This window comes from Lytechinus pictus, chromosome 1, assembly GCF_037042905.1.
Source record: "Lytechinus pictus isolate F3 Inbred chromosome 1, Lp3.0, whole genome shotgun sequence".
NCBI lineage: Eukaryota > Metazoa > Echinodermata > Echinoidea > Temnopleuroida > Toxopneustidae > Lytechinus > Lytechinus pictus.
In genome coordinates, this window is record NC_087245.1 from 16896149 (window position 1) to 16911321 (window position 15173).

The window sequence follows — 15173 nt, forward strand, 5'->3', positions numbered from 1 at the left end:
ATCATGTTCAGTGATTTTACTGTTTGTAAATTGTATATTTGACATTTTGAGATATTGTTTCAATTGAAATAAAACATGTTGACATGTTACCTTTTTCAAAATTCTTTTTGTCCATGTAAGAATTCTTTTAGACTTTTTAATATTTAGTATCTACATGATACCATTTTAGGATTCTTAGTTTAGACAAAAAGATCACTGGGCATATTGATAAAATATAGTTTTATTGGAAGAAAATCTGTGCAACAGCAAAATGTACACATGTATATATTGCATCGGTAAATCACTCCCAGTGATTCACTCAACACATTTACTATAGAATAAGGCTGAGAGAGTTCAAAATATACTAATTATAAAGAACAGTTAGGTTTAACGTAATCCATGGTTGGGCTGTGTACAATAACAGAAGTACAGCTTAAAGAATAAAGATAAGTCAATTTAAATGAGATTTTATGAATAAAAAAATCAAGATACAAGAGCAGTCTATTTCAGGAATTTGGATACATGCCTTTGCTCCCTTACAAGAATTATTACCTTTAAAATGATGAGAGATAAATCTGATATACACATTACTGAGATAAGAAAATACCACCCAAGTAATTTGTTCTAAAATATATGATTTGATCAGTATTTTTATGAATACCCCTACCTCCTGATAATCAGTGACAACACCTGAATGAAAAGAGGAGATTCATCAGTTGTTAATTCTTATTTTGAAAGAGATGGATCAAAATAGAAGGGCTAACATTAACAAATCAATTTTGATTGGTACCTAATGCAAATTTTGCAGTCTTTTGAGTTCACATGCAGATGAAATAACATCAGCCAATGGGGCTTTATCTTCATACACAGATGAAGATTATGGCCCTTAGCTTCTTTGTAAGATACATTTTGATGGTTTAGGCAAAGTTTGCATCAAGGAATAGAGATACCACAGTTGTACCAACTGACTATAATCTTGCCAGTCCAAGTATTCATGCCACCTCCTATATCACCAAACGTGACGCCTTGTCCCCAGTGGCTGCGATAGTATCCTGGTATGAAAATAAAAACAGATAATTATTTATAGAATATTTATAATCAATTCCTTATGATCTTACTAAAAACAAATTTTTCTTCTGAGTACATTATATGAATAATTATACTATCACAGTACATCTCTCCATTCTGTAAGAATTAAGGTAAATCTCCCCATCAATCTCCTTGATCACATAGATCATATTGCCCTTCCCACCTCCTACCCCCCCCCCCATTTTTTTTCTTACCCTCTCTCTCTCTCTCCCCCCCCTCCCCTCCCCATTCTTCTCTTCCCCCACCCTTCTCTACTAAAGAGTACTCCCCAATTCTGTCCCTCTTCCTCTTTTTTTAATCTCTCTTCATTATCTTGTCGCTCTTTCTCCTCTTCACTTTCTTAATCATTTTCTTATTTCCCACTCCCTCTCAACTCTCCCTCTTCTCTCGGCCTTCCTGATGTGCTCCCCCTCTATTCTTTCTTTGTCCTTTATCACATCTTTAACCCCCTTCTAGTTTTCCTACCTTTTCCCTCCACTTTTCCCTTCCTCTGTCAACCACCCCCATTCCCCTTCCTTTCTTCCCATCCATTCTCTCCTTTATCTACCTGATATTGCTGGCATGATCATCCAGTCCTGTGATGTCCTAACTAGACTTTGGTTTTGTGGATTCCCTCCAACAAACTCACAGTGATCCTCCCCTCCTCCACTCTGATCACCAATGTTCCTGTACCACAAATAAAGAAAGTGAAATAAGATCAGCCGGTTTGGTATTTTAAAGAATATTTTGGAGACTCTCAGATACTGACTGTTTTCCTGGATGTATCCACTTTCTACCTATTTGAGCTCTATATACACAATGTCTCACAAGATTAAGAAAATGATCATTAATGAATATATGATTTATCCAAACCAAATCGCAAATATTAATTAATAAATGACTCGTATTTGTAGAGCTTATATCCACTTCTTTCATTTACTGTAATGGTTATGCATTTCATATTTTAGTGAATAAAATAGATTCAGGAAAGTGTACCAAAGAAAGGTCATTTTACGGACAGTATCTGAATTTTGTCTTTTTTCTGCTCTTTGATACAACTTCATCAACAATATGATGCATGAATCAGTTAAAATGAGCAAGGAATAACACATTTCTGTTTTGTTTAATTTAATGCGATGATTTTCAAAATTTTATGTAGCAATTTTTTTTTCAATGGCTGTCTGCTGTCTTTTAAAGCCAACAAAAATGCATGGCTGATTATCAACAAAATATAGTCATAGAATCAACATACTGGAACGTTCCCTGAGGATCGTCAGCCAGGAAGATCTTGTAATGATACGGTGTCCTGCACAGCACAACCCCGACATATCGGACATTATAGAAGTCGGAATCTTCCGGTCCACCCAATTTTTTGACGTACTGATCGCCATGGCAAGCAGAGAATGAGGCATCGTAACAGAATTCTTGTCGCGTCCATTCCGTGCGGGATATGGTGGATTCCACTGAGGATGGAAAAAAAGTAATAATTCACCAAAACATTTTATTTGTATTTGTAGGTGTGACGAGATAATAATAGGCTTAAGTCTGGGGAGAGACTAGAAAAAAGGTGAACAACGGACTGGTACAATCGGAGTCGTCATGTATATATGTTTGTATATAAACTGTTTTAAACGATTTGACATGGCGTGGCTTGTTGCTTATTCATGAGTGCATGTCTGAATGGAGATTCAGGAGGTTTACGTTGGAGTTAATTGTCCAGGACAGGTAACAGTAACTGAGTAAGAGCTTGTATGGACCAGCAAACGTAACAGTAGGATTTTGTATTCATACATTCTGGAGGGCATTATTCTCCTGGACAAAATGAGATTATTGCAATGACTGTGTTAACTAAAATATTCATGAGACCAAATTAGCAACAATCACCAAATATTAAACCATTTATATGTTCTTTCTGTAAACATCTGGGTGGTATTTTGTAAAGCTGGAAAGAATCATGTTTTGATGGGAACTATCATAAATGATATGGAAATGGCAGATATAGGGTTGAGATTTTAATTGTAGCCTTGATATTGTATGTTTATATTGATTTGAAAAGACCAGCTGAAACTTTCATTTGACCACTGAAAGAGTCAGATTTTTCTTTTGAATTTTATTTAATTGAAATGGATGTTGGATCACGGCCCAATATATACCAAATTTGTTGAAGCTGCTTTGTAAGTAAGCGTTAGACATCTATTTGTAAATAGTAGAGGGCGAACTGGTATATGATTGGTGCTAGCATGTTGGAGGTTATTCATTACTTCACTAAACAGGACAGAAACCTTCATGACCTGAGTCTGAGAACAGTTGCATGTGACGCACTCCACATTCTTAGTTTTTTATGATTCATACAGAATGTTTTATGATCAGAGCCAATGCCACGACCTATAAGGGTAATTTGAGTGCAGGGGAATTTGCCAGTTTTGTATTTGGGTACTGTTTGGGATTTGATTCCCATTGTTCTCAGACTCGGTGTCCAGAACTTTGCCATCCTGCTTTGTAAAAGTCCAGTCTCTTTAAAGCCGAACTTTCCATCATACCTCTTGCCATTGGAATAAGTGGTAACGGAAGTCCCATTGAATCAACAATCGGAGGTTCTCCCGGAACAGTCAGAACCCATCTGTCAGCCCGTTGGGTACCTGAGAAAGACCCAACTTCACCATAGGTGTTCTGGACATACTTGAGGAACTCTGCAGTGTGTAGGACGCCATCACCGTCAGTGCCATACCCGAAGGGGATGCGACTGACTGTCACAACCGTAATGTTTGTGTGGGAGAGTGAGTCGACTTCAACGCTACTCAGGTCAAGATAGTAACCAGTCTGTAGATTGAAATGAAAGCTAGAGGGGTAATGAGAGGCACACACATAGCACAGATATGCTCTCTTTTTATCCATGGTTTCAAATTTTACTTGGAACATTGTTAGTATGCAGTCCGGACTGGGCTCTATTATCAATCCCTCTAATTTAGATTATTAATCATTTCAGATCAGAGTTGCAATCTATTACATTGTGCCATTTTTAAATATACTCTTCAGAATAAGAGATCTGACATTCGCGGTTCTCAAATAGGCCTACTGCTTACTTCCTGATGTTTAAAGAAAACTGAACCTACTCATTCTCACTGAATTGAATTCAATTGAAAGAATAACCAAATATCTTACCAACACAAATTTATCAACAACGATGCCTTCATCGATAGAGACAATCCACCGGACAGGTTCATACGAACTAAACACGATAGTGATCGGGCCCTGATCTCCTCCAGTAACTCGAACGTGAACATCACCAGGAGAAGCTGGTCTGGTGTGAACGGGACCTTCATAGACACTGATGACATGCACGTTAGATTCAGGGTTTCCTTCACACGCGTAGGTATCTGCTGTCCTCGAGTCATCTCGGAATGTTGCCGTTGCTAAGGCATAGGAGTTGTTGCGATAGATGCGGCATGGACCTACAATCGCTGGATTATATTGAAAAAAAATGAGGTGACGAATATCAAGGTGATTGTACAATATTTAGTTTAAGAAGAAAGCAGACTCCAGCGTCTACATACATGATACAATGGCTTTCCTTTCAATCGCCTTGTACAATATACATATTTATTTTTGTTAGAATATATGACTAACAATAGCTTCCACAAGGATGAAAAAATGGTACATGTACGAAAGTAAGGAACAGAAGTAAGACAGAAGGAAACGGAGAAAGAAAGAAAATGCATGAAAGAGTAAAATAAGGCTAGAAAGAATCAGAGAAAAAATAAAAGGAAAACAGAAGTGAAAAATGTTAAATGAATTGAGAGAGAAAATTGCAACAATCAGAGATGAAGAGAAAAAGAAAAGAAAGAAATATACGATTTAACAAATAGATGTTTAACACCACTAAACTCATTTTCAAATTCATACGAGTTCAATGCTGAATAAAGTGAGTTTGTATCATATTAGAAAATACATATTTACGTAGGCATGATATCCTTGAATAGTTAGGAGAATCACATATACAGTATCCTCCATGGCAACGAGCGAGGCTACTGACATGCCAACACATATTATGACGGCATGGGACGGCATCCTCTTGGATAGGAGCTCTCGTAGTCGACGGTCTCGTCTCGGTGACCACTGGGATGTTTGTCGTTGTTGAAGCGATCGTTGACGGCGGTGTGGTGGATGTCGGGACGGCATCGGGACAGTCGAAAGCTTCGATGCGTTCTGGTGAGAGATGTAGTATTGGGTATATTGTTTAGGAAATTTATCGGATTTATTTCGCTGTTCTTAAGAATAACCACATGAGATAAGTATTCCACTGTATGATGTATAGCTATGGACGTTATGGGCGTCTTAATAGTAATCTTGAATGAACAGATGAGCACTGACATGGATTAAGTTGATATAAATGACGTAATCGTGCAGATATTGAAATGAAAGTATATCGGAACGACTTTTTCATACAGTCCATATAGAGCCCATTCCCATCCTGCATTAAGAGACTTACAATATTGCATTGCTTCCAAAGTGCATTTTGTATGTACTTTATAAAGTCACCAGAAATAATCAAATGGAATTTAAAAAAATTGTTTTGACACCAAAATTGTCGAAGACCATCATATATTCTAATAATTTAAAAAAAACTATGATTCACAGTATAGGAAAAGACTAAAAGAACTTTGTACTAAAATGTTGATTTCCTACCATAAAGACCAAACATTTCTTCATCTCTTCTATCGAGTTCTTCTTGGAGGTATTCAATGGCACGCTGTTGCTCCTGGTTTAAAAGACGAAGATTGTTGGATTCTTTGATCGAGGCACGAAGGTCTTCACCTAACTCGAATGAAGATTCTAAATGATAAAATGTTGGGATGAAACGGGGAAGAAATGTGTTATTGGGTTATATGCTGATAATACATGTAACGTGAATAGACATTGAGGGGGGGGGGCAAGGGCACATGCCACCAATTTTTGTACAAGACGAATATAGAGTGATTAAAATAGGGCATTTACTTCTCTTTCTTGTTTTTTTTGGGGGGGATATGGAGTTATGAACCTTTTTTTATTCGTTGCTTGTCGATTTGGGGGGAAAATTTATTTTTAATGATTGAAATTAAACATCACACTTCACATAATTAGCAGAGGAACATATTGCATTCAGAATGCCTTTGACATTCATGATATTTCCCAGTGGCCTTATATTTGTTAAATAAACGAAAAAATAATTGGGAACATATTAACCTTCACATGTCTGCATATCCTGCTGTACGAGATCCATGATCCACTGTCTGAAACGATGCACCCTTGTATATACTCCAGGGTATCCTGGACGGGCACAGCCTACTCCCCAGCTCACTATACCGAGAAGATACCATCGGTTGTTATCCTGGGTAAAAACATCACAAATTAAATAATTGTAACATATTCATATTGGATGTATACAGTAGAAGAAAATATAAAGAGAGAGAAAAGAAAAAAAACGATCGCCCGCCTATGACCACGATAAGCTAAACACCAAATCAACTTAGAATATCAGAATCATATGAATCAGTAAAGAGAATTCTGTAAGGCACTGAAGAGCAGGAAATCCTTAACGGCGAATAAAATATCAAGTAACTTCTTTTTCCATCATTATTCTGGTGATGTATAACCGAGCGAATATGCCTACTAATTTCGATAGAATGTTTTTTAAGTAACTAAAGTTTGCACATTTTTATGAGAATAACAGAGTTTGAATTTTAGATCTGTCGCGAGGAAAAAAAACCCCCACAAAATGATATAAAAATTATCCCGATGACAACTGTTACCTTGGTAACAAAGGGACCACCGCTATCTCCTTGGCAGGCATCACGCTCATCTGCCTTGCGCCCTCCATCTGCGCAGAACATGTTATTCGTGATGATGTCAATATGGCTTCTGCCACAGTCCTGCATACTGGCGATCGTCAAACGGACCTTCAAATTGATTTAAAAAATGTAATTTTGCATGTGATTAAAAAAAATAGTCTGATTTAAAGAAAAAAAATCAATGTAGAATACGTGTATTCTTTATTTGTCAAGTTGCGTTTAGACGAATACCTACCTAACATTTGAATAAGATAATCCGAAACAGACTAATCATTATATATATATATATATATATAAATAGATGTCTATTCTAAATCGAGTTAATAAGTTTTCAAAACGTGAAAACTAGATCTAGCGCCTTTTCATATAAATAAAACCAATTTATCAGATGCGATTCATTCAAAAGAAAAAAAAAATGGGAGAGAAACAGATTGGTGAATTACAGATGGTGATTCCACGACTTCACGAGACATTTTTTTTTTCTTCGCTTCTTCAGATATTTTTGATAATTCAGAGGCGCCTCATCAGACCCGCCCCTCTCATCAGGGTATAATTCTAATTTATATGTAAAAAGTCAAAATGATATCAGTTCGCCATATTCTGCAGGATTGGTAATGAAATATTTGACAAAATTGAAACTATACCCTCTGTCAGAATGAACAGTGTTAGATCTTACCCTCCTGAGGTATCGAGAGTAATCACCGGCTTCTTCAGTATTACCCCATCCAGTAACAAAACCTCTGGTACCCGCTTTCAAAAGTTCTTCAGCTCTCAGCTCACTAGGCAAACAAACTGAACAAAATTATATTAATGATAAACTTCAACTATTGTTATCATTGAGGGTGTACTGTAGGGGTGGAAAGGGTGAACACTTTCATATAAAGACTTGAGATTTCATGGTTAATGCATATAATATCAGCCATTTTCAACCCGACATTTCAACCCAACAGGAACTAAAAAACTAAACGAAACTCGACAGTTATAAACTCACGTGGAATGATGTAATCGGTATACGTAACCGGCTGCTGGAGTTTGATGAGAGCAATGTCTGAGTCATATGTCTGTTCGTTGAAGTTTGGATGCTTGATGATCTGTTCAGCTCGGAACGTCCGTTCGTTGTTAGAGATACTCTCAATATCATGCTCACCAAGTCGAATCTGATGAGGAAAATCAGGAAACAACCAGGGGCATTGATCCAGGTTTCGGAGAAGGGGGGAGGCGGGGGAAAAATTGGAAAACAAATTTTCCAAAAAAAATTGCGCGCTCTCTTTTGGCCAAATTGCGTCCGCGTAGCTCGCCGAAAAAAAATTACAATTTGTATAAAATAGTATTTTCATGACAAGTTAAATGGTTTAATAGAACTTTCCCATTTTTAAAAAATACATTTGCAATGCATATTATTAATTGTTCCAAGTTTTCAAAATTACGGGGACAAATCGATATGTTCCACCCCCCCTCCCCTCTCTGCTAAAGTTGGGGTAATAATAGTAACGCTTTTTATCCTCTGGCAAAGAACCACTATTCATCCAGGTAATATTATCATCATCATCGTCGTCATCATTATTAAAGTTATACAGTTCAAAATCACTAGGTATTTAATCATCAATATTCAGCTACAGTTCGAAGTACATGAAGATTCAGATATCATATGAGACGATGATTATAAAATAATTTAGAAGTATCAGATTGAGATTCGGAGTGAAGTTAAATTAATATTCGATGGACGTCTAAGTCTTGAAGTCAGTCAGTCTATCTGGATGAGTGTTGGTCTAGTATTCTATCGTTGAATTCTATTCCAATAATCAAGAAGTCTTATTTATATCATTAGTTTTGGGGGTGTAACGATTTAAGGTGGGAGTGATCTAAACTTGATCTGATTGGTCTACAGGTAACTGTCTATCAAACTTTCTCTGGTATAAGGGGTGTGGTGATGCTCTGTGCAAGTGACTTGGGCTGGAAGTATGAGTCATACTTCTTCCTTGAAGTTAGCTGACGTCACTGAGGGTTGGTCTTTTTATGGTCAAGGTTTAGGAGTTAAATGGTATTGGGGGTTTAGGAATTCTTAGATGACATTGGGAGAGTTTGTAAACAAGTGAAGGTGAATGACTGAAAAGATAACAGGAAGTTAGATACATACTACATAACAGAAAGACACAACACAACTTTTCGTAAGGTGCCGTCGTCACACCAACGAAACCGACCGATCATACGTCATTAAAAAAACGTTTTTATAAGTTTGATTGGTCTGTGGTCGGTTTCTTCGGTGTGACAACAAGTGGATAATGAGGTGGCCTTAACCACCTCCTTAGCCACCGCATTATCGTGTCGTTACGAGTTGCGACCCGATTTTGAATAAAACGTAATAAAATTTGAGGTAATATTGAGACATGGAACATCTTATTGTGCATAGTTCTAAATCATCGTTCAAATACTCAAAGTTAAAATATGAGTCTATGCTGCAATCCTTATTAGAATAAAAGTGAATTGAATATGTAGTCGTAATGTCGTCATATCAATCGTACGATTCGCTACGATTTAAAACCAATTTGGTCTTTAAAATAAATGTCTGCAATCATCCATATTTGTTATATTAGTATTCTTACAGCTAATTTGAACCTCAAATAAAAAGATTAAAAGGTAATTTTCATTTACATTTTCAGAAAAAGAGCAAAATGCGATATGTCCTAAAATCGGATCGTGGATCAGTCGTTAGGTGTGCGGTGGCCTTAATCACTTACCTCAAATTCATCAATTGAAAGACCAGAGAGGGAGAAACAATGTGATGCAGTCACTACCCATCTTCGGTTGAGTAAGACACCCCCACAGAGTGGTTTACCTTCATTGGTGTTCCATAGCAGAACTGTCCAAGGAGACTGACCCTCGTTGGAGACCTTGCCACCAACTACTTTCCCTCGGACTCTACAGTAACCACACTGAACTGAAGAAAGAAATTTGAAGCAGATGAGTTGTAAGACCTTTCTCGATTCTTTTCTTGAGAATAATCAAACTTTCAAATCTTTTCTGCAAATCCCTTGCTATTTAAGGTCATAATAATGTTGAAGTTTTCTAAATTTTCCAGAATATGCCCGGATACCTTTCAAATTCTTCATAAAACTTGGTCCACTAGTTTTATTTTCCAACTTTTTTTCTGGAATGTGCCAAAACACCTACAGATGTTACGATAACGATGATGGCGAGTGTGTGATTGTGACAATGATGAACGTTGGTCCTGTTTTGTAACAAGCACAACATTTATAACCGAATCCCTTGCGTTTTCGGCCCAAAAGTTACAATTTTCCTTACTTTCTGAAAAACACCGAAACGACCATCAAATGGCAAATCGGGATTAATCATGAAATTCCACGAGAGTGGACATTCAATTGAACAGATTTAAAAATGCAAGCATTGCCACTTTGTACTTGTTATTTTCTTGAGCTAAGTCCTTCTTATTCATGTCATTAAAGAAAAAAGTGAGTTTTTTCCATTTGCATTTCGACTTTTTTTAATGCAATTTTCTCGATTTCCTGAATATGCCAAAGCACCCTTTTGTCATTATCCTAATGAGGAGTATGGCCAAATTTCCAGAAATAGCTTGACTCCCTACCACTAGTGCCAAATGTGACAGCCTTCTTTATTTTCCTTAATATGAATAACATAATTATATGAATACCAAATAGAATTGATTTATTTCAGCTGAGCTTGCCTAACATCAAAAGAAGGGCAATAGATTCTTAGAACATGAAAACATTTAAGAATCGACATAGTATTAACGAATTCAATATTGGCCATTTTATATTAAGAATGATTTCAGTGATATTCCGATGTGTCGAAATTCCCCTTGGAAAATACGAGAGAGAGAGAATTTTTTTTATATAGTCATGAGTTCATCCGTTGCCATTTTGGCAAAAAGTTGCAATTTTGTACAATTTGTTTTCTGAACGAAATGACACTAGAGAAAGAGAGGATATGCCTAGAGGAATACCATGGTTCATCATGCATATGTGTAAAGGTTTATTAGTCACTTAACTTTCTAAATCTACTCACATGCGCTATTACTGTCTACATCTGAATCAGTTGGTGGTGCTATGTCAAGCCAGAATCGATGTGTGATGATCTGAGAATCTTGCGTGAGGATAAGACAGGAATACATGCCTCGATCCCATAGTTCGGAGTTCAAAATCACCATACCTTCCTTTTGATCGAGAAATATACGACCATCTCTGATAAAGCGAGAGAGAGAGAGAGAGAGAGAAAGAGAGAGAAAGAGAGGGGTGGGGGAGGGGGGAATGGAGGATGGAAGAGACCAACCAAAACTTTATTTTACGAAACATTCATAATTATTAACGGAGCCGATGACATAAGAAGGGTTAGATGAAAAAGGAAACAATCTTAATAATCTCGTCAGTCTCTTCACTGGTTCCAGATTAAAAATATTGTCTTTTTTTTTTCAGGCTTTCTTGTATTTTGATTATAGACGAACTACTGATTTTCATCTAGTTTTCCTGACCGCACGAGTCTCCGTCCGTCATCTTCAGCAAGTCAACGTCTTTCGTCTTTTACATTTTGTTTTCTCTTTGTTGTGTCTAGATAATACGTATCAAGTGTAATTTGAATGTTACATAATATATCTTCTCGTAGTATTACGGTGATATAATTTACAAGTAGCGGAGTGGCCCTTGGGATTTTTATTTGTTAGGCAACTCTTTAAAATATCTTCTGTGTAGTCCTGCATAATCCAAGTCCCATTTGTAACTATTCATATTTCACTTAACTGCTCAGATAGAACATGTAAAATCATTATCATTTGAGAACATTTTACCTTTATTTATGAACGAGAAAATATGTGCAAAGCATATAGCAAATGTCCCAGTTTATACAGAGTCGTTTTGTCGGACGGACGTAAATGTTGTCTTTTTAAATGGGCTCATTTATTCATATTTCATAGACTAATTTAAGATGATATCACATGAAATACCTGTAAGCATCAGTAATCTGTACGACGTCGTTATCTTTATTCCAACTGATCAAGATGGCTACTCCATCAGGCGGTTCACAGTCGAGTAAAACATCATCACCAGCTGATGCGGTGATGTTGCGAATATCTGGATCACTTACTACAAAGCCAAAACACAGAACATGAATATTACTCTCAATTTAATTCATATATTCATTCATTCATTCATTAAAATAAACAATTATTTTCTTCAATTTTATAAAAATATAATTTTTCGACATTAGCTCATTAAGAACAAATAGTATAAAAGATTATCGATTAAACAATGCGTTAAAAATAGAATGCCTAACACCTCCTACAGCAAAAGCTTTGTTACGGGATTTATGCCTGATTCATTTTATTCTTATCAGCATAAAAACAATACACCAGACAATGTATGAGACAATTAAAAATTTGAAATAATTTAGGGTAATTAATCACTCTCTTCTTAGGAATGCTGAATCTTGGTTGAGGAAAAACTCTTTTGAAGTCGGCGTTCAGTGGTGAACAAACTGTATGCGATGTATACTGGGGTTGGCACTAGACTTTTTCTTTCTCAATGAAAACAAAAATTAAGGAGTACTAGTATATTATATATATTTACATGACCCAAGAATTTATGTCAATAATCTACGGTTTATATTTCATCGCTTGAAAATTGGCTTCCAACTGCCCCCCTCACTCCTCGGTACTGTCACGGGCACCGTCCCTGTATGCCACAACCGGGTTGACTCTTTCCTTCCTATATGCAAACAATTGCCATATCATTATACAAATCCATTATACTTTATGACTTCCTTTGTTTGTATGTTTGCCCTGTCTGTCTTAAAGTGTGTAATAAAATCTGATATTAAATAATCTAATTTCAAACATTGATAAGGCCTTTATCTCCGGTCTCCATTTTATTGCTCTTTTCACATTTATTTTAAAGTTCCCATCCCACAAAGACTTTAACTTTATCTTTATGAAAAAAAATGAATTAACTTTATACTATATATTGAAAATTGAAAATAATGTTTAGCTAAATGGAAAACCAAGTGGGTATAATACAGAAGAAAACACTACTAAACAACATCATTTAGTGAATTCGTAGTTGAATAAATAACAATAAGTTGAAAAATACATAATGGATGTATAAATTTATGATAAAGCAATAAATCGATAATGAAATAGATAATAAGCAAATAAATGGACATAATTAAATAATGTCGAGATTGATGAGCCTTATGCTAAAGTATTTCAATCAACTTACACTGTGCCTGAGAAATTGACGATAACCAGCATATCACCACGAAGACGACCGGTGTAACCCAGGAGTGCATGGTGACGACTTGATTTAAAAAAATATATACAGAAACTTTAATGACTTTGTAATAAGATTTTATATTGATTTTTTTAAGAAAAACATGTTGCTTTGTTTTGACTCATTATCGAACTGAATTTTCATCGTATAGGCCTACACCTGCTGCTGCTACTACTATTTCTACTACTACTACTACTACTACTACTACTACTACTACTACTACTACTACTACTACTACTACTACTACTACCAATACTACTACTACTACCAATACTACTACTACTACTACTACTACTACTACTACTATACTACTACTACTACTTCTACTGAAGATAATGATACTCTTTTCATGCTACTTCTTTCACCTCTACAGCATCTACCATAACAACCACTATAACCCTGCCCCAAACTCCCATTTGATGCAATACAAATTGGACGTCAAATTTTATAAATGAAGGATTGCATATAACATGCAATATATCATCTATTTTGTACAGAAATTAAACTGGAAACAAATTTGTAATATCATTAAAGCAAATAATAGTTGCGTTCTGTTTCTATTGTAACCCTTGTAGAGTGGTGACGAAACAAAATGTAATCACTTCTAGTACTAGTATATTATTATGATTAGGCCTATTGTCGTCTAAATCCATCAGAGAAATTTAACTCTTCGCCTGCCAACGTCGCAAAGTGACAAATAGACAGCAATTTGTATCTCAAGTTAAGAGTTAAAGGAATATTTCAACTTACCAAGGTTTGTCTTCTCCAATATTCGTCTTTATCGGTAGTAATAACTTGTGAACATTCACATTGCGTCCTAGCGGCAAGACAATGCATTTGGTTCGGTTTGTTCAAATTATTTCCTTTACATGTACAGCCTGTCTAAACAAATTAACGACATCTCAAATTTTTACTCATAGGCTTATAACATGGCATCCTCTCTTATTGCCCATGTCCGTGATATCAATTCTCCGATAACGGGATTCATGTCATTGATATGCCGTAAATATGTATATTTTATTTGACTTAAAAGTTTGAAATATGTTTTATTTTTATTTTGATTAATTAATTTAACCTTTATGCTAAAATCACTACCTGGCTGTCAACTGAGATATGAGTTTAAGAATGAATTAAACCGAACAGGCTGACCTATACAGCACAGAAAGCCTCTATCCTCATATTATCTTTAAATAGGCATATTTCCCTCTACGAATAAGAACATGGAAACTGTACCAACTCCTACTACGATTGCTACCGTTATACACTGTTATATTTAGATAATACGTACAGTTTCAAATGACTTTTATTGTCTTCTCTATTTTGATACTTTTCCCATTCAGAATAGCCCATTGTGCGTTTTGCTGTAAATATTGAACAAACCCATTCTTATCAAAACGGCTATTCCTTTCTTTGGCGACTCAAGTCAGAAACAAATTATTTTCTTTCTCCCCATAAAGACATTTGATTCCATGTCGGGAAGTCGTATTGAAATGTTATATAGCGGAATGACATAGCTTGCCACTCATCCGAATCGATAAAACTCATTTGGTAAACAAAAGCAAATATACAAACAATAGAATAGAAATGCATTCCTGCTCTAGCTGTCTCTCTTTATATTTTTTATTTGGACAGAGTGTACTGGTATTCTCTCATACTCTTTCAAACACCGGAAGTGGACAAGGAAGATGGGAAGGAAATGCTCTTAGAGTTTGAACTCGAGACCAGAAAATACAAACAGACGGTGGATTGGGACCCGTTGGGTAGATCACGTACCTTCAGTCCGTTCTTTGAACTTAAAAAGAATTCGATTACTCTTCCACGAAAAACTACTTTCACTTTAGCGAATTTAAGTTTGGTCAAAAATTGAAACAGTCGTGTGAACACAGTATCAGATAAATGCTGGATGTAAGAATATTAGTGCACTTGCTCTCACTTCCATGATATATTTCTATAGAGAGCAAATCAGAAAGCATGTTAGATATGTGCTATTCACAATATATAC

At 35.9% G+C, this 15173-nt stretch overlaps 1 protein-coding gene across 1 annotated transcript; it reads right to left on the bottom strand.

The window, feature by feature from the left end:
- Positions 1-202: 202 nt before the first annotated feature.
- On the bottom strand, positions 203-14333 carry LOC129258410 (uncharacterized). Its single transcript, XM_054896691.2, has 16 exons — positions 13922-14333; positions 13121-13198; positions 11851-11989; positions 10920-11095; positions 9614-9813; positions 7867-8032; positions 7552-7667; positions 6837-6983; positions 6271-6415; positions 5734-5880; positions 5005-5253; positions 4210-4508; positions 3588-3867; positions 2300-2510; positions 1616-1734; positions 203-1031 (listed from the first exon to the last, which is right to left on the bottom strand). Exons 2-16 carry the CDS (start codon positions 13188-13190, stop codon positions 913-915), a joined length of 2583 nt encoding a protein of 860 aa, XP_054752666.2. The 5' UTR covers positions 13191-13198; positions 13922-14333; the 3' UTR covers positions 203-912.
- Positions 14334-15173: the final 840 nt, after the last annotated feature.